This window comes from Apodemus sylvaticus, chromosome 9, assembly GCF_947179515.1.
Source record: "Apodemus sylvaticus chromosome 9, mApoSyl1.1, whole genome shotgun sequence".
Taxonomy (NCBI): Eukaryota; Metazoa; Chordata; class Mammalia; order Rodentia; family Muridae; genus Apodemus; species Apodemus sylvaticus.
The window spans coordinates 25,658,838-25,679,914 of NC_067480.1; the positions used below are offsets into that span (position 1 = coordinate 25,658,838).

The 21,077-nt window shown below is 43.6% G+C and overlaps 1 protein-coding gene across 1 annotated transcript in view; it reads right to left on the minus strand.

Moving 5' to 3' along the window:
- Window positions 1-20,744, minus strand: part of Trpm8 (transient receptor potential cation channel subfamily M member 8) — a 72,572-nt gene extending 51,828 nt beyond the window's left edge. Inside the window, exons 1-7 of the mRNA XM_052192727.1 lie at window positions 20,628-20,744; window positions 14,056-14,129; window positions 10,803-10,959; window positions 9,777-9,954; window positions 8,038-8,210; window positions 5,859-6,033; window positions 4,736-4,803 (exon numbers count right to left, since the gene is read on the minus strand). Of these exons, the coding sequence (XP_052048687.1) occupies window positions 4,736-4,803; window positions 5,859-6,033; window positions 8,038-8,210; window positions 9,777-9,954; window positions 10,803-10,959; window positions 14,056-14,129; window positions 20,628-20,744 (942 nt within the window). The remainder of the gene's footprint in view (window positions 1-4,735; window positions 4,804-5,858; window positions 6,034-8,037; window positions 8,211-9,776; window positions 9,955-10,802; window positions 10,960-14,055; window positions 14,130-20,627) is intronic.
- Between the last annotated feature and the right edge of the window lie 333 nt (window positions 20,745-21,077).

Here is a 21,077-nt window from a genome sequence, read left to right on the forward strand (position 1 = left end):
AAACCAAAGTCAAACCAAAGCAGTGGCTTTATGGATGGGAAAAGTAAGTCAATCATTGACAATCTGAGAAACTGACAAATTCCATAAGAATGTAATAGTTTGTCTTCCATAAAGAGGTACCTTGAAAATATCCTTATTATTGATAACTTATATAAAAGAAATAATCAATGCTCTAAAAATACTTTAAAGCAGTTAACCCTGTGTTTTATGCATTGACTCCTTCTTTCTCCTCTTCATTTATTGCAAGAAGTTTCTTGAAATAATACTTTCTGGATAAACACCTCTCCCACCAATGTTTTCTTTGCAAGAACTTCGGAAGTTGGAAAAGGGGACTCAGACTTTTCCTCACCTAACTTCAAGATCAAGGGATTAATGTACACATAGGCAAAGGAAAACCTGTAAGTCCCTTTCTTTACAGGCTGAATGCTTTCCCACAGAGAAAACAGCCCATCGGGCCAAGAGAGTGGAGCTATGTTGAGTTTGTGGGAACAGGCTGGAAGTGTGTTCACATGCCTCAGAGTACACACTCAAGGTGGACCTAAGGGCAAGGGTTGGGTAGCAGCTAAGAGATGTGGAGCCTCGGAGCCCGAGAGACACTATTTCAACATTAGATAACCACCTGATCTCCTAGCCCGGCTTCTGAGGGATGGATACAAGCTGGACAGACCTTTGTAGATAATGCAGTAGAGACTTCCTCCCTTAACTTGCAGTGGATTTCTTACCTTTCCTTCCTCTCTAGGATAAGAAATCTGTTTTTCAAATCTTAAGTTTCAGAGAAAGAGAAGGCATGCAGCCATCTCCCAGTTGATCTCTCTCCGTCTCTCCATCTCTCTGATCTACCATCTCTCTACCCCTCTAACTGTTTACCCCACCACTCTCTATCTGCTCCTGCTTTCTCATTCATTTTAGTTCTTTGAGAATTTCACACAATGCATTTTGATTCTGGTCACTCCTTCCACCAGCTCCTCCCACATCATCCCAACCAATAAGTGGGCAGCAAAGGCTATATGAGACATCACAGGCTAACAAAAAAAAAAAAAAAAAAAAAGTCCAGGACCAGGAATGGGTTAACTTTTGGAGAGCTGTTGGCCAGTGAGGATCCAAAGACCCCTCCCCAAACACTACAGGGTATTATCCTTGACAATAAGAGCCTCTTGCTAAGTACACCACCCACATGAGTCAGAGAACATGGAGAAATCAAGTTAATACTGACCTGGAAACCTCATCTCTACTGACTAGCATTCACAGTGCAGTAAAGTGCTATGCACTACCAGAGTAGAAAAGCAGTCCTCAGTATTACCCAGCTGTGGATCCTGTGAGCTACAACAGCAACTGGCCAGGCAAGACACGCCCACTGGTACAAGAGGCATGAATGTCCTGGGAGTAACCAATCACTTTCTGTTTGGATCTAAGGCAACTCCACAAGATAAAACTCATACCCAGAACTGTTAATGGGATCAGGAACCTGTGGTGAGACACTCAGGCACCTATGACTGTCACTCTGCTAAGTGGGCATAGAATTAAACTGACTCTCGGTGACGTAGCACCAAAACCCATAGATTAGTGAACCAGTCAACCAGCATCAGAAAAGCGTCTTTTTGCAGTAGATGGAGATTAACACAGAGACCCACAACTGTGCAAAGAGAATGAGAGGCTGCAGAACGCTCAGCCCTACGTGGGACATCTATCTCACACCCCCTCTGCATCCCCGCCTTATATGGCTCCCTTTTCAGCAAATTCCTGGTGGCCATTTCACACTGGAAAAAAAAAAACGGTCAATTTTAATTGTTCCCTGAGATTTCTTTTAAAACATGTTTCTTTGAAAAGCTCTTGAATGAGCCGGGCAGTGGTGGCGCACGCCTGTAATCCCAGCACTCTGGCAGGCAGAGGCAGGCAGATTTCTGAGTTCGAGGCCAGCCTAGTCTACAGAGTGAGTTCCAGAACAGCCAGGACTATACAGAGAAATCCTGTCTCGGGAAAAAAAACAATCAAAAAAAAAAAAGAAAGAAAGAAAGAAAGAAAGAAAGAAAGAAAGAAAGAAAGAAAGAAAGAAAGAAAGAAAGAAAGAAAGAAGAAAGAAAAAGAAAAGCTCCTGAATGGCTTTTAAAAAACAAAAACACACACACAAAAAAATAATAAAACTTAAAAAAATCGGTCTCAATAACAGCTCTTATAATAGCTCCGAAGTATATATTGAATGAATAAATGAAAGGCCATTGTTTCATGGAAGAACAGACAGTGAGTGTCCGTCGATTTTGCCAGCAAGGGCTAGGAACTCTGGTGATGCACTTGAGTTCCTAAGGCAGAGAAGGGGACTGTGTGCAGGTCTGCCAATCCTAACCCCAGTTTTAAACTAAAATCAGGAAAGGGGAGGGGGGTTATAGAAATAATTAAGAAAAGAGTTGATGATTATTTTCTTATCAAATCTTATTCCTATAGAAAAAAACAAACAAAACAAAACAAAACCCTCTGGAGGGCAATGTATCCATGTATCCATTAACTATAATGCAGTCTTGATGATGTCCATTTCTACAGAGCCAGAGGCCTGAATTTAGTGCAACAGTAACAGGTGCTACAGTGACATCAAGACCCCAGGTGTGAGTCAGAAGTGGAGTCTGCCCAGATACTGGGTGTCACAGGTGCAGAATCATCCAGGAACTCCATGCTGGCAGCGTCACCTGGCCCTGAGATTCCTGCACATGGACTCCAGGATCCCCAGAAGTTATTAACGCCATTCTGGATGCATCTTCCATCACCTCTCAGATGAGGAGCAACCTGTGTCTAGTAAAAGAACGGCACATGGTGGGAAAATATTTCCTACTTACTTCAGTAAGAGCTTAGTATATATAGATGGCAAAGTCAAGAAAGTCCATGAACATAGCTTTCAAGAATTTGGGACATCATAAAGAGACCGAATCTGTAACATGGTCAGGGAGAAAAAGGAAATGCAATTAAAACTTAAAACACAGAAAAGCTATCCAATGGCATTTATAGCAAAAAAAAAAAAAAAAAAAAAAAAAAAAATCCAGTCTGGAATGGAAGGACCATTCAAATGCAAGAAGTGTTTTAGAACTCATATACCAGGAGAAAAAGTCTCACCACAATGTGATGCAGCTAAAATGGTAAGACCACAAAAAAGCACTTTCTAAAGTTGCAGGAAAAGAAGTCAACTCACAAAACTACTCCCATTGGATTATCAGCTGACTAGCTGACTCAGTAGAAACCCCGAGTCAGGAAAGCACAGAGTGATGTATGTCAAGTCCTGAAAGTTAAAACAAACAAACATACAAACAAACAAACAAAAGTTGCCCAAAAAAGGTCAGCATATTCAGAAAAGTTCTCTTTTCAAGTTGAAGAAGAGACTCGATAGAAGGTTACCTGTCATCCTATACCAAAATCAAAGAAAAATGGATTGGAGACCTTAATATCTGACCTGAAACTTTGAACCGAGGCACAGGAACATAGGCAGAACACTTCAAGATGCAGAAGCAAGCGCTTCCAGGAAGGATCCCAATGGGTCAGGAAACAGCAGCACGAACTGAGAACCAGAGCTGCATGAAATGAGAGAGCTACTCCACAGCAAAGAAGGCAGTCCACAGAGTGAAGACACAGCTACCAAAGACAGTGCACAGAGTGAAGGCACAGCTACCAGAGACAGTGCACAGAGTAAAGGGACAGCTACCAGAGACAGTGCAGAGTGAAGGGACAGCTACCAGAAACAGTGCACAGAGTGAAGACACAGCTACCAGAGACAGTGCACAGAGTGAAGACACAGCTACCAGAGACAGTGCACAGAGTGAAGACACAGCTACCAGAGACAGTGCACAGAGTGAAGACACAGCTACCAGAGACAGAGCACAGAGTGAAGGCACAGCTACCAGAGACAGTGCACAGAGTGAAGGCACAGCTACCAGAGACGGTGCACAGAGTGAAGGGACAGCTACCAGAATGTGAGAGAAACCTTTGCCAGCTACACAGCTAACAGGATATTAATATCAAGAATCTATCTATAAACTCCAAAAGTTAAGTACCAAACCCCCAAATTATATAGCCATCAAATGAGCAACTAAATTCAACAGATAGGTCCTCAAAAGAAGAAATAACAAGGGCCAAAGAACTATAAAAATATGTTTAACATTCTCGGTCATCTCACCACCATCTGATTAGAGTTTAAATTGGTGTGGGGAATAGACACAGAGGTACCTCAAAATAAAAATAGAAAAGCCATAGGACCCAGCCTACCATTTGTGAGTACACACCAGGTAGGAATCAAAGTCAGCTGACACGAGAGACAGCTAAGATACACAATCAGACCAGCCGCCCAATAGGTTGGTGGATGGAGTTTTTTAGTCAGCTATAAAGGAAGCCTTGGGAACTGTAGGGAAATGGGTGGCACTGTAGATAATAATGTTGAATAAGAAAAGACAATCCTATTTCCTCTTGTATGGAGACTCTAGAGTACACCACACACACACACACACACACACACACACACCTGCCATGAAGGGAGAAGGAACCATGTTGGGGGAAGGAAAGAGACGAAAGAAATGGGAGAGTAGTGTACTGAACATGAGGAAAGAACATGTATGAAAAGCTCACAGTGTATTTTTTTTAATACAATAACTGGAAATTTCGTTTTAAGAGATCAGATAAACCCAAAAGACTAGAGGTGGGTGGAGGGCACCTACTGACTAGGCTGTAGATCAGCATTTCAGAAAACGAAGCCAGAACTCACTTTCAAAGTCTCTCTTCCACCTCCTTGAGCAAAGCACACGATGGGGATCTTACCGCCATAGTTGGAATCTGTAAAACAAAGAAGAAAGTATGTTTAGACTCCATCTAAAGGCCTGGGTATGGTAGGAGGTGGGAGGAGCGTCCTCTCTGAGACTCCTGGCTTGGGTCATAGCTGCTTGGGTTTGACCTTGATCTTGACCAGATAGACCACACGGAATGAATCCCCGTGCACCAACTGTGTGGCCTGTGAGGTGTTGCCATTTTCACTACTTTTTAAAATGCTGAAGTCGGTGCTTCGTTAGCAGTTGTGGATTTGATTAGAGAGGGCTGAAGTTTGCTCATATTCTCTCTCTCATTTGTGTAATCCTATGCTTTCTTAAGTGGGTGACAAATTTGCATAATGAGGCATTCTCTCAATGGAGTTTAGTGCATCTATAAATAGCTTCCTTAGGGAAAACAATTGAGGATGTCCTGTGACTCAGTCTGTCACTCAACCATAATGCAACCTCTCTCCAAAAAAGGATACCTTTCCACACCCTGTGCATAGGAAGAGAAGACACCTGTGGCTTATCAGACAAAATCTTGCACTCAGTTTCCAGGTGAGGGGAGGCTGGAGAGATGGTTCAGTGGTTAAAAGCACTGGCTGCAATTCCAGAGATCTTGAGTTCAACTCCCAGCAACCACATGGTGGCTCACAGCCATCTGTAAAGGGATCCAATGCCCTCTTCTGGTGTATTTGAAGACAGTTACAGTGTACTCACATAAAACAAATAACCTTTCGGTCCTGACACTAGTAGGCTGGCTTCCAAGCCAGCTTAATCCAAGCCTACTAAGTGCAATGCTTCTTAAATACATATTTCTCCCTTGGGGACTCGCGTGTTCTAAATGTTAATAGAAGAAAAGCCAGCTGGCTTCCTAAATGGATACAAAAGTGTAAGAAGTTATCTGTCACTGCCTTCAGTATGCTGAAGGATGCGCATCAGGGACTCTGCAGCAGAGGCACTTCTGAGATGCTGAAGAAAGAACTATTAACTCCTTTTTAGCAGTGAAGATATCAAATCAAGAGGGCTAGCCATGCAGCAGTTGTTGTCACAACAGCCTGTGGCTGGCCTCTGGGTGCTGACCTTGACTGGTGCGCTCAGAGATGTACTTTTCCAGCTGATTCCGGAGCTTGGCTTCCACCGTGGGGTGTCCATGGCAACCGTTGTCCACAAGCAGCAGGTGGGTATGGTTGTTGTCCAGGATGTAGAGAGGATCTCTCGTGAAGTCATCCATGATGTATTGAGCTGAAAAATGTCCCTGCAAGGCACAGGGACACTTGTTTTTGAGATACAGGCTGACATTATTATGGCCCCTACTGAAGTTAGAGAACACGTGTTTGTTGTATGCTTCCTCTTGTGACTATACCTGACAAAGAACATCAAAGTTCAAGCAGAAAATGTAAGATAACAGACAGCAAAAATGCTGTCCTTTTTTTCATGCATGTATAATGCTCTCATGACTCAAAACTATAATACTGATTAAAGAATTAAAAAAAATCAGATGACGGGAGATGAAATACTCAGAGATGAATCTAAAGTGCACATAAGTGTTTTGAACAGTGACCTTGGTTCAGTTTGGCTGAGTTTCCGTTCTACTCATGTCATAGCAGTGGATGCTACATGAGCCCAGGGAGCCCATATTGGAAGACATGGCCAATAAGATTATCATAAACAGTTCATTTCATAAGAAGATCAAACACCATCACCCATGGAGATTAATACTAGAAAGACCAGAAAGAAAATTACAACATCCTAAGAGTTTGCTGCAAGATCACGTCATCCGCTAAAGACTGGCATCAAAGACATAAAAGGAATAAAAGCTAACTGTATAATTTAATCCTCTGAAAACTGTTTCCCACAGGAATGAAGGCTGCAGAATGCAAGAGGAGAATATAAATTATACTTAATTCTAGGAGCCGGGAGTTGTCATTAGCAAGATTTGATATGCATTTAGTTATTTTTCTATGCATGCCTATGTTTCATATTTTTATTTATAATTATAAGCATTTACATGGTGCCTAAGCATCCTCAGAAATAGTATTTTCCTACCTCCATGGTTAGTCTTCATTTTCCATGGTAATCTGTCCAAACTTCCATCTGTAGTAATATTACTAGATTATAATATCTAATAATAAATACCTAGTCACAGTATTGTTCAACATTTAGATTCATGTCCATTCTTGGTTATTACAAAAAAAACCCACTGCCCTAATAGTAAATTCTTTATGGATGAATTTTATGACTGTAATTGTTGGGACTTTTCTATGAACAAATTTCATCCTCCTGATGCATTTCTAAGTGGGTTTCTGGGAAGAACATGGAGTTGACTCCTAGGTTCCTTGTGCCCCTTTAAAATCTTAAAAATGGTGACAGAGGCAGGAAAGTGAACCTGTGTTTTTTAAAACCACAGCTCTCTTAACATTTACCATCTAAATGTCCGAGACAGAGATGGATGAAGATGTGCGTTAAATTTACATTTCTGAACATCTATCCCAAATCTTCTGAGTTGGAACTGGGAAGTTTCTCACGGTTTCCAAAAACGCCATGCTCCACACATATAACAGAAGGCATTACATGCCTTCAGTATATTCTGTGAAGATTTGAGAGAGGCCTGCTACTCTCTCAATCAGTTCTCCTGAAACACTTGGTGGTATGGATTTGAACAATAATGGGATTGAATTCCCAAGACTCTGACCCAGCAATGCAAAATGTACCTGAAGGTGTGCTCTATTGAGGTGGATTTGGATCATGGTTATAGAAACAATGGGTCCAAAGCTAGCATGAGTTTAATGAACAGATTTTAATGACAAAATACCTCATGGTTACCCCATGTTCTGGAGTCCCTAAGTATTCCCACGACAACCCTTGCTTTTTAATTGCTTTTTAATTTAAACAGTAAAAATGCTGTTCTTATAAGGCAGGCTTTCCATGATGTGGCTCCATCACAGAGCCCCAGCCCTCAGGCCAAGCTCTGTGGTTCTCAATCCTGGCTTGCAACCCCTTTGGGGGGATCAAACAGCCCTTCCATGGTGGTCACATATTAGATATCCTGCATATCAGATGTTTACATTACGATTCATAACGGTAGCAAAACTACAAGTTATGAAGTAGCAACAAGAATAATTTTATGGTTAGGGGTCACCACAACATGAGGATCGGTATTAAAGGATCGCAGCATCAGGAAGGTTGAGGACTGTTGCCGCAGCCATTGCCCTGGTGTTTCTCCCACGTGATCTTGCAGAGCCCCCTGTCTCACCCATACCTCATCATCACAGTTCCTGATGAGGGTGTCCCTGTTGGAGACCATGCCCCATGCTGCGATGCCGATGGCCACGATGTTCTCTTCTGAGTTCCTGCTGATGGTGTTATCCCGTACCACCTCACCTATGTACTTCATGAGACCATAGTGAGTGCCTCCAGTGAGAATCCACGCACCTGTGGAGGAGTGAGGAGGAACAGAACTTCCGCTCATACTGAGTAAGATTTTTGTCCTATGTTTCCAAACTCCTATGGAAACCTTCCTGTCGTGAGCCCCAGGACGCTAGCGTAGGTCAGAGTATAACATTCAAGAGTCAGTTCTCTCGTTCCATCATGTGGGTTCCAGGTATCAAACCTCAGGTTTGGCAGCAAGCACCTTTCTGTGCTAAGCCATCTTGCTGGCCCCAATGCTGGGGACTTCGTGTCTTTTCTTCTATCATATTCCCAGGGCTTACAACAACCGAGAGCATACACTGGAAAATTCAAATCTAAGATAAAGTGTGTCTGCTCAGTCCTGTCAGTCAATGAATCTCAGCAAAAGAAGTTCCAAGAATATTGAGTTCAGATAAACTGAGCTCACTTACAAGAAAGACATCAATCAAACCTAAGCGGAGATGCAATCTACAAAGCTATTGATGTGTGCTCACCAAAGCGTGAAGCCAGACAAAGGCTGAGACCTAGAGCTGATGTAAGAAAACTGGAAAGATATGAAAAGTTGGGGGAATTTGGAACCATATGGAAAATAAGTCTCTTAGTTAGAAAGCTTGTTATTAAAGGGGCACAATAGACTGTTACATGATAGTACCAGTGTAAACTGCCCTAGGATGGATAATTGCACTGAAATATATATACAGGTGTACTGACTGGTTTTGTGTGTCAACTTGACACAAGCTGGAGTTATCACAGAGAAAGGAGCTTCAGGTGAGGAAATGCCTCCATGAGATCCAGCTGTAAGGCATTTTCTCAATTAGTGTGTAGTACCATCAGTAAATCTAGATGTGTGCATATATATTCATCATGTTACTCTCAAGACATTTCTGTAAGGCTTGACAGTTTTTAAAATGAAAAAGCAAAAAGACAGAAAGCACAAAGTTGACCATATGAAGTCAAAGCCACCAACACCTCATCATGCACCCACACAATGAGCACAATCTATCCTGCAGCCTCTGCTTCCAAAAGTGTGTCAATGGTCTCTGAGATTAAAGACAAACCTAATTAAAACACCCTTTTTGATTTAATAGAATCTGATAGATAAAATTTTATATGTGTAAATAATTAAAATACTGGAAGTTTTTTTTTTAATCAAGGCAACATCTGAGTGACAGCAGGTACATCCCTCCTGAGTGAGCTGCTCTGTAAATCTGTTAGCCAGAGCTTCTTGTCTTTCCCATCCATCTGAGATTTATAATAAAATAACAACTACATTTCTTCGGGGCTGGAGAGATAGCTCAGCTATTATGAGTGTATGCAGAAGACCTGGATCCAAAGCCCAATACCCAAATGGCAGCTTACAACTGCCTGGATCTCTACCTCCAGGAGGAACCAATGTCTTCTTCTGGCTTCTGAAGGTACCTGTACGCATGTGAACATGCCCACATATAATTATATGTAATTATATGCACATACACACATAGTTCTAGAAGCATCTGGATTCTGCAGGAAAGTGGCATGTAGAAACGTTGTCCCCTGCACCCACAATGCAGAGCAGAATGCCCCCTGAGTATTTTCTCAATGCCTGCGTACCTTTAGACTGTGCGATGAAAATCAGCCGGCTGAAGATCTTGCGCATGCGTGGCTTCAAAGCGAAGTTTTTGGCTCCGCCCGTCACTGAAATGACCAGGTTGGGTGTTTTGAGGTGCCAGTGCTGGGTCAGGAGTTCGTAGAGGGTTTCAGGGTCCGTGTCGCAGGACAAACGTAAATACTGTGGGGGCAGGATAAAAGCACGAGGTTTGTGTGCTCGCCCCTGGGATGCTAGGTGGCTGGCTGCCTGCTCCTGGGGCTCGGGGTGGTGTCCCAGGCAGGGGTGCTACCAGAGCCTCATAGGAAAGTGGAAGGAATGTGTGAGGGACGGGCGACCCTGAATGGTTCCACAAACCAGATGGTGAACATACAATACCTTTGGCCTTTGCAGTATTGGAAGCAGGGTAGACAAGAGATGATTAAGGGGTCCTCAAAGAGCCATCCTGGCACACCCAAATGAACCAAGGAAGAAATGGGCGGGGCTATGGGGAGACTCACTGACCCCTCCTGAGACAGAGGCCCAGTGAATGGAGCTGAGTATACTCAGAGACTGCCAAGTCAGGGTTTGGAGATACCTGGGGTCAAAGTCTGAGCATCTAGCTTATGGACTGAGCTGTCATTAAAACACTTGGGTAAGACTACTTTCTAATGGAAGGAACCTTGTAAAACTCATGGATATGGAGAAATGTCGCCCTGACTGGATCTACAGTATATCCTCAGGATCGCTGTCTCAAACTAAAGAGACCACTCACAAACAGCAGTCTGATGTCTTCTAAGTTAGGCTCAGCAGATGACCCAGGGACCCGTGACGTGTCTAGGGTACAGCTCCAGTCATAATCCCATCCTTCATTGCTGAGTTTTCTGACTGAACATAATCTAGTCTTTTGACTTTCACGACTTGTCTTTTCTTTCAATGATGATTGGTAGCTGTTACCCAGTCCCGTCCCACCTCCGGGCTACTGTACAGCTCAAGGTAATGCAGGCAGCCCAAACTCTTAGCACCTATGAAAGGAGAACACTGTTGCTTACCTTGCCTTTCTTCCCCAGAGTCTCAAACTGAATGTCCCCGAAGGCGTCTGTTGGAAACTCCTTGGTATGTTTTTTGTAGTTCCATTTCTCATTTTGGTTGATCTGGGTGCCTTCGATGTGCTGGCTCTGGGCATAACCACACTTGCATATGCTCTCTCTGAGCAAACCATATTCATGGGAAGCAACAGATTTTCATCTGCTTTAATAGCTTATCACATCTTAGGATAAACAATGTGCTCTTAACTTCAGTCAACACAAGACAAATTTCTACCATGGCCTCATATTCCCAGACTATTCTCTCATCTCGGTGGGTTGTCTAGAAAGTAGTTTGGTGTTTTGTTCCCATTGCTAATTATCTGTCTGCCAACAAGCTTACCCTGTGCTGGAAGCAGAGAGAGGCAGAGGACAGAGCCCTGCCCTCACAGAGCCCATTGCCTATGTAAGAAGCCATGAAGCTGGGAAGGGGTGGAGCTCAGTGATCGGGGAGCCCTTGACTCAACTTCTCACATGGGTCCTCACTATCTCATAGGAGCCCAGGAGCATGCAAGCATTGTGCTTCAGTGACAGCCTCATCAGACACCCAGCAAGTGATGCTATTCTGGCTGCAGATAAACTCTTCTTCCCGTGAGCTGTACACACTGGGGGAGACATTGCCCCTTCTTAGGGCCCAAAGTTCTCCAAAGCTTAGAAACCACCCTTCTCTACTGGATAACAGCTGCTTCAGAAACTCTGGGCCAATGATAATTAGAGCTAGACAGGGAAAATTGCAGTAGTGGGTGCCAGCTCCTTCCATTGAAAGTACAGCAGAATTGGATGTTAACTGCCCATGATATGACATATATGTACAGCAGGAAGTAGAAAGAAGATAAAAAGATACACATTACATGGAAAAGCCTTTCCTTCTCTCCTTCCATAATACTCTGCAATTGTTCAACAAGTATCTGAGAAGGCTGCTTATGATAACATCTGCAACATCCCAAGCTGAGACTGTGTGATTTGCTGTCCTCACGTTGCTCAGCCTCTCCTGGGAGTCGCTAAGCACAAGCCTGGAGAAGAAAGGGCTGACCGAATGATTCCTTTGGCCCTGGCAAAGTCCCTTCCTTGCCAGGCTTGCCGTGAGGGCTGGAAATGACACGAAGCCTCAAGTGGGTCCAGTGCACAGTGCTTGCTGCCACGGAGACCTTCAACTCAGGGCAGTGCATGCGTGCAAGTCTAGGAACGCTGAAGGACTAACAGTCAACAGGAACAGTATTGGCATTGGTGGCCCTTTGGGAACAAATTCAGAATTAGGGCCAGAAGATCTGCTCTCTTCTCCCTCTAGGACATACAGCAGAGTTCTGTCCACAGCAAGGTAGAAGGAAGTAGGCACAGAGAGGAGTGGAGATGAGATGAGAGTAGGGAGGACTTCCTAAATCCTCACGAATCTAGTCACAGAGCTAACTACACAAGAGACCCAACCACTGCCCGCTAGTAGGTGGCATTCCTGTTTCCCCATAGCGAATCTCCTCTTTTCAATTCAACTCACGGAAATCTTTATAACAGAAACCTCTAGTTACTACAGAGTGCGAAAACCGTCCTGACTCAAAATACCTGTGAAAATATTAAAACATTTTTCCAAAACTGTAAAAACTCAAGCTCCGAACTAGATCCTGTACCCTCCCCAGCAGGATTCTTGACTTCATTTGAGCAGCCCCAGAGAGATTCACTCAGCTTAGCCAAGGGGAAAGAGTCTGCTGGGCCTGAGCCATTTCTGCAAGTGTCCCTTTCTTACTAAGTCCCAGGGTACATCCTGAGACAAGGCTGCTCCACTCTGTCACTGCTGCCTGCCAATCCCACTCTCAGTTGGCCATGTCCATATCCACCTGAGCTCATGACAGGGTGACAGATACCCCATTTGTCCTTGCTATAATGGAGGACATGCTTTCGAACCCTTTTCCCTGCTAAGGATAGCAGTAACTTCTTAAATGACCTTTTGACAAGCAAGTTGTCTGTCTCTTTTATGGGCTAATAGCCCTCCAAGAACCAATGTGCGCGAATTGTTTAGAAACAAGAAAAAGAGCTTACCAGGAAAGAACTGGATGGATAGACACGTGGAGGAGGGGTAGAGATAGCAGAGAGGAGAGCTGGGAGGGAGAGGAGGCAATGGTACCCTAGTTTACATCATCAGAACGAAAGTTCTGAATCACTCAGAGCTACATGCATCTCTGTTTTGGTCATGAACCGGGTGTGGCTATTTGCAGTTTTAATGAAGGATAATTATAGCCAGTAATTCAGTTCACTGGTGAAAATAGCTACATCTCAAAGGATCGGCAGCCACGTGTTACTGTCATGTTGATAGCACTGTATGAAGCAGGGAGTTTTATTGCTAAGAGCTACAATCGCGGATGGTGGACTTCTTGATTCTGCTTAGCACCCACGAAGTGAAACAGGAAAGTGTGGACCAGATCTGTAGGATTCCCGCTTTGAGAGTGTTAGCAGGTAGCTGTTGGGCTACACGGTGTCTCAAAGGTGCCCGGCAGGAGAGAAGTTCCAGCATCTTCCTCCAGGGATCCCTCAAGAAACAGACATCCATTGGGGATGGAAGTGAAGGCTTATCTGGGCTTAGATCATTCGTGGCAACCCCAGGGTCCCAGCAGGGATCTTTGGCCTATGTCGACTAGTTTGTCAAATAACCTCAAAATAAGGGTGTCAGTATTTCTTGCCACTTCATTTGAATCCCTTGTCTTGTGTCACACAGGATTAAATCTGTTCATTTTCTCATCAGCTCACTAACATTATAAATCTCTCCCCCCCACCCCTGTGTGTGTTAGGTTTGTGGGGTCTCTTTTGTAACCAGCTGATCCCCCAGACACAGGAGACTTGGGATAGAGAAGCATCCAACTAGAAGGGACATTCCAAGGACCACAGCTGGGAAGAAGTGACAGTCAGATAACAAAGGAGCATGTGTAGCCTTGTTTGCTAAGTGTTGTGTAGCAGGGTGGACTCCTAGGCTCATGGTAATACTGCAGAGAGTGACATTCTCTCTCAGTGCCTTTCCCAACTGTTATATGTCAAAATTAAAAGACAACAGGGAAGGACAAGACCAGGGAACAACTACAGTTGTGTCAAATCCATGTTAATCACACACCACCTGGGACTTATAAGATGTAACCACCTCCAGGAAAGAACTCTGGGCGTCTGTTCACTGTTCTAACAGTTGGCGATACTGTACTCTGAATCACAGAGGCAAATGGGGAGCAAAGCTGTGGCTTACATGGCCTTGGAGTCTCTGGTAAAGAAGACGCATTCTCGCTTTTTAAAATTTGCCTGAATAAAATTCACCAAATCCTGTGAAGACAGAAGCATGGAGTAATACATTACTTGTTTGTTCTCAGACCTGCTGGTATTAACGAATGCTCTAGGTTCTAGCCCTCCTTCAAAGATCACCATGGCAACCTCTTTGCTTCTTTTACTGTAATCTTAGTTTATTTTGGCACATACATCTTAAACTATTTCACTAAATTAAAATGCTTCCAAAAGTTGAATAGGATTGTCTTGTATATAAATGGCACCACACACACATACACAAACACACACAAACACAAACACACACAGACACACACACAAGACACAAACACACACACACACACTCACAACATTTTTCAGCCTTCACAGTTATCAGGAAACAGAAGTGTTGGATGATAGTTTGGAATTAGAAAGACTATCTATGAATATTTCCATGCCTCCTCCACCTGCTTTTAAAAAAGGAAGTGTTTTCCAAAACGCTGAACATTTGAATTCATTCTACTGTGGCCAGGTGGTTAGGCACAATCGGAAACTTGCTGCAACAACCAGCCAAAACCTTTAGAAGCCAGCGACATCTCTTCTGTTGGCAGAACGAGACATTTGAAAATGGTATTTTGAAAATACTCACATTCCTCACGAGAGAGCTGCTATAGTTATGTATCATAAGTAGTGTTGCCAGAATACAAAAGGATTGTCAATCAGTAAAAAACAAAGTAGATGGCCCGCCCAGTGGGAAAACATTGAGACAGAGCAGATAAGGAGAAAGGCGCTCACAGAAAAGCCATGAACTCATAGAGAGCTCACCCACCAGACGAAGCCATTTTACACACACGGTAGTTGGCTGTCATGGGGATGTGGAGGAAGGTGAAGGACCCCACACCTTACATCATCAATGGATGAGAGAGTAAACTGATACCACTCACGATTTATCACACATGAAGCCATTTCTCTGAGGACCCGTGAAGAGGAGAGCAGTTTCTCACAAGCCACCTTCACTCTCTCAGTCCCTGGACATGGAACTCCATCCTCAGAGATGTCTAGTCCTGATGAAGGGGGACTGTTAGGGGCTTCCCTTTCCCAGAGGCCCCAGTCAATTGCATGTCACTGAGTGCTGGTAGCTGAAATACTCAAACTACTTCCCATCCAAGTGGCCTCACAAGATAGACTAGCTCTGAAGCCAGCCCTAAGTTCTTGTCCCCTGTAGAATGGCCAACACTAGATATGCACCCCAAGGGAAGGGGTTCCGCTCCATGCATCCCCAACCCCTATACTGCCAAGTCCACTGATGACCCTCGCTTCCTTCCTTACCCATTGAACATGAGTGACCCATCCTTGGTTACCAGGCCCTGGGGACCCTTGCCTCCTTCCTTACCCTTTGAACATGAGTGGCCCCATAAATCTCATTCCTTAAACCCAGACTCATTGAAGGAGACATTCCATCTTCAGTTATAGTCCTCAACTCAAAGGACATTTCCATGCCCCCCCCCAGATCCAGTGTACATGCCCAGGAACACCCGACAGTCTTGATCCCAACATCAAAAGCCAGAAACACATGTATCTGCCTCTTTGAGATTGGGTAAGCAGAAACCTATAGTGGAGCTCCACATAGCAGAACGACAACAACAAAAATGCACAGGTGCTATGTGCACAGGCATGGACAGTCCCTCAAACAGTAGTGTTAAGCAAAAAATAAAGAACTCACAAAAGAGTGCTTGCAGACACAACTGTACTTGTATCAGAGACAAAGACAAGCAACATAAGCAGTTGCACAAAGACCTGGTAGCACACAGCTCAGGAAAGGGGTACCTGTGACCTGAGGTGGAAGAGACCACACTCTGAGGTGTGAGGAGTTCACAGGGGGACCTTGAAGCACTCTGCTTCTTAGGCTGGAGGTGGTTCCCAGGTAGTCATGATGACAGCTTCTGGAAGCTTGGAAGCTACACTCCTTCTATGTCTATACCTCAACAAAATTTAGGAAAAGCATCATTTCTGTGCTTCCCTGCATAAGCAGCATTTGAAACTCTGGACTACCCAGTTTTGCCCATAAGAATGTCCATCCACTTATTTTGAGTCTTCCTAATATGGAGGACAGAACTCAATAGCTGTGTGAAGCACAAAATGACCCTAGAAGAAGGGTGATGGTTTCTTTTTAATGAGTTGTTGCTAAAATCCTACTTCTGAGTTTGCACTGTCTGAGAGGAATTTGTGTGCTCATGAGGCAAGCAGGAACCCCCGGAACCTGGAAGTCTCAGTCTTCATCCTGCTTCCATGGACACCAGTGTCCAAGGCCAGTGGTCCTTTGGAGAGAGCCTTCCAACAGTGCGTTGTTGGTTGGGGTTAAAGAGAACGGGAGAAAGAGAGAGAAGCCTGAGCTCTGTGGAGAGGCCCCCACTGCCTTGGCCCACTGTCACTGTGCAGCACCAAAGTGAGACATACTAACAACTCGACGGGGACTCTTAGTCTTGGGGGTGTACAAGGTCAGAAGTGGCTCCCAAGGGTAGACACCTCTTTAGGTCTTGGGTCCTGAGTACTTCTCTCCTCTCTTCCAGCTGTGGAATGTAGGTCTCAGCTGGAGGAAGGCACAGGCTTTTGCCACTCCTTTTTGTGGGTCTGCTGACAGTTCAGAGACCCACACAGTCTACCGGTCAGATCAAAATGATGACATCACTGGCACCCTGACCCCCAGACACACACTCCTGTTCCTTCTTCTTTTTCTGTTTGTTTTTTTTTTTGTTGTTGTTGTTTTATTTTATTTTATTTTTTTATTCGATATATTTTTTATTTACATTTCAAATGATTTCCCCTTTTCTGGCTCCCCACTCCCCGAAAGTCCCATAAGCCCTCTTCCCTCCCCCTATTCCCCCATCCACCCCTTCCCACTTCCCAGTTCTGGTATTCCCCTATACTGCTGCACTGAGTCTTTCCAGAACCAGGGGCCACTCCTCCGTTCTTCTTGGACATCATTTAATATGTGGGTTATGTCTTGGGTATTCCAAGTTTCTAGGCTAATATCCACTTATCAGTGAGTTCATACCATGATTTATCTTTTGAGACTGGGTTGCCTCACTTAGTATGATGTTTTCCAGCTCCATCCATTTGTCTAAGAATTTCATGAATTTGTTGTTTCTAATGGCTAAATAGTACTCCATTGTGTAAATATACCACATTTTTTTGTATCCATTCCTCCATTGATGGACACCTGGGTTCTTTCCAGCTTCTGGCTATTACAAATAGGGCTGCTATAAACATAGTGGAGCATGTGTCCTTATTGCATGCCAGGGAATCCTCTGGGTATATGCCCAGAAGTGGTAGAGTAGGGTCCTCCGAATTTCAGGCCAATATTCCTTATGAATATCGATGCAAAAATACTCAATAAAATTCTTGCCCACCGAATCCAAGAACACATCAAAACGATCATCCACCATGATCAAGTAGGCTTCACCCCAGGGATGCAGGGATGGTTCAATATACGGAAATCCATTAATGCTATCCACTACATAAACAAACTCAAAGAAAAAAAAACACATGATCATTTCATTAGAAATGATGCTGAAAAAGTTCCGCATCTTTTCATGCTAAAAGTCTTGGAAACAACAGGAATTCAAGGCCCATATCTAAACATAGTAAAAGCAATATACAGCAAACCGGTAGCCAACATCAAACTAAATGTAGAGAAACTTAAAGCAATCCCACTAAAATCAGGGACTAGACAAGGCTGCCCCCTGTCTCTATATCTTTTCAACATAGTTCTTGAAGTCCTAGCTAGAGCAATTAGACAACATAAGGAGGTCAAAGGGATACAAATTGGAAAGGAAGAAGTCAAACTATCACTATTTGCAGATGATATGATAGTATACTTAAGTGACCCAAAAAACTCTACCAAAGAACTCCTACAGCTGATAAACAACTTCAGCATAGTGGCTGGTTACAAAATCAACTCAAGAAAATAAGTAGCTTTTCTATACTCAAAGGATAAGCAGACTGAGAAAGAAATTAGGGAAATGACACCCGTCACAATAGCCACAAACAGCATAAAGTATCTTGGGGTGACTCTAATCAAACAAGTGAAAGACCTATACGACAAGAACTTCAGATCTCTGAAGAAGGAAATTGAAGAAGACCTCAGAAAATGGAAAAATCTTCCATGCTCGTGGATTGGCAGGATTAATATAGTTAAAATAGTCATCTTGCCAAAAGCAATCTACAGATTCAACGCAATCCCCATCAAAATCCCAACTCAGTTCTTCATAGAGTTAGAAAGAGCAATTCTCAAATTCATCTGGAATAACAAAAAACCCAGGATAGCTGAAACTACTCTCAACAGTAAAAGAACTTCTGGGGGAATCAGTATCACAGACCTCAAACATTACTACAGAGAAATAGTGATAAAAACTACATTGGTACAATGTCAGGCAAGTGGATCAATGGAATAAGATTGAAGACCCAGAAATTAACCCACACACCTATGGTCACTTGATCTTTGACAAAGGAGCTGAAAACAACCAGTTGAAAAAAGATAGCCTTTTCAACAAATGGTGCTGGTTCAATTGGAGGTCAGCATGCAAAAGAATGTGAATTGATCCATTCTTATCTCCTTGTACTAAGCTCAACTTCAAGTGGATCAAGGATCTCCATATAAAACCTGACACACTGAAACTAATAGAAAAGAAACTGGGGTAGACCCTTGAGGACATGGGCACAGGAGAAAAGTTCCTGAACAGAACACCAATAGCTTACACTCTAAGATCAAGAATTGACAAATGGGACCTCCAAAAATTACAAAGTTTCTGTAAGGCAAAGGACATGTCAAAAGGACAAAACGTCAACCAACAGATTGGGAAAGGATCTTCACCAACCCTAAATCTGACAGAGGGCTAATATCTAATATATACAAAGAACTCAAGAAGGTAGACCCCAGAGAACCAAATAACCCTATTAAAAAGTGGGGTACAGAGCTAAACAAAAAAATTTCACATGAAGAACTTCGGATGGCTGAGAAGCACTTTAAGAAATGTTCAACATCATTAATCATTAGGGGAATGCAAATCAAAACAACCCTGAGATTTCACCTCACACCAGTCAGAATGGCTAAGGTTAAAAACTCAGGAGAAAGCAGGTGTTAGCGAGTATGTGGAGAAAGAGGAACACTCCTCTGAGTGTGGCGGTTCCTCAGAAATCTGGGCATGACACTTCCGGAGGACCCTGCTATACCACTTCTCCTTCTTTATAAAGCTAATTTCTCCCCCATCATCGAATGTCACAGTCAGTGGAAGCCAGACATCAGACTATAGTGTTCTGACAAATGTAAGTGTGACAAATATAAGTGTGACAAATATAAGGCTTGACAGGATGGAGAGTCGGTGAGTGAGGGACACATGAGTAAATTTCAACAGAGAAAGTTTCCTGGTGTCCAACCAAGCTGGTTCCAAAAAGAAGCCACGGCCTATCAGCAGTGCCAACGCTGGCTCAGGATGGGGCTAGATGGGTCAGAGAAAACAACCAGAAGCAAGAGCACTGCCAAAGAGAACAATTGGAAGCGAGGACATAGGAGTCACAGCTCAGTCCCAACCTGGGATGGAAGAGAAAGAGTCAACCATGGTAGTGAAATCCACACGTGACCAATATGCAGAGAATAAAGGACTCTAGGCTGCCCAGCCCCAAATGGAGCGTCTGTAATGTCCCTACACCTTGCACTTGAGGAACTAGAGGAGGGACTAGAAAGATTGTAGGGACCAGGTGAAAAATGTCTGCTACATGATGTCCTCTGAACAGGAGGACAGAGATGTTGCTCCCCTGAACTCTCAACAATGTGGCTACTTGTCCAAGACCTGCAAAGTCCACGTTAATCAACATGCCAACATGGGTAAAGGAAAATTTCATAAAGCCCTAACCCCTACACGGAAGAGCTACAGGTAGTCAGCTGCTGCCAGGAGAGGGGCAATCCAATAAGGGTAATAATACTAATTAGATAGATCCAATAGGCTTCACACACACACACACACACACACACACACACATGCACACTTACATACATACATACATACATACACACATACATACACAGATACATACACATACATACACACATACACACATACATACATATACATACACATACACACACACATATATATACATACACACACACATACACACACAGCACTATAGAAGAAGATGTTATGAATTCAGTAGGGTGTTTCTGGGAGGGCCAAACATGGGAGTAGTTAGACAGGAAAGAGAGGGGTTAGAGGTGATACTAATACAGTAAGTAACTCATATGAAATCCTCAAATTTCACCCCCCAAAAATGATTAAAGAAACATAGTGTTTAAATTTTCCTAATGACATATTAAGATGACAGCTATCTTAAAGGAGAAATGCTTGAGATACAATACAGCAATGAACATGCTTCTACGTTCTACAGAAATAACTCGCAAAACCAACACTACCCAGGACACAAGAGATGATCTTTTAAAAGATGGCAGATTGGTCACTGAATAAATAACCCCAGCTGTGTCAAGTGGCCTCAGTGTGGACTTACACTGTCACTGTAGGACACGTCTGTGCTCCGTGACACACTGGAGTACAGGGTCCGGGTGCTGCCCAAAGTACCGTTTCTGCGGCTCCTCATGCTGAGCCTGGCTCCCTCGAAGGACATCTTGCCTGCGGAGATTTGAGGACAAGTGGGTTACAGACAGTAAAAGGGTTTCCCTGAAAGCATGTGCCCTGGTGTCCCTTCCAGCCACCCTCCTGTCTTTGACATGTGCTGTGTACCATGGTCTGCTTTTCTCACCAGCAGCACCATACCTGTGTCTGTAACCTTTCATCTTCTGGGATATTTCTGCCTTTCAGCACTATGCTGTCCCTCTCACTCGTGCCTCAGTGCTGCCACCCTATGGTAGCAATGTGCATGACAGCATATTATGACTACCATATTCCTATAACAAACCCTGTCTGACCTGCCCCAGAATGGCTAGCATTTAAAAAGAAA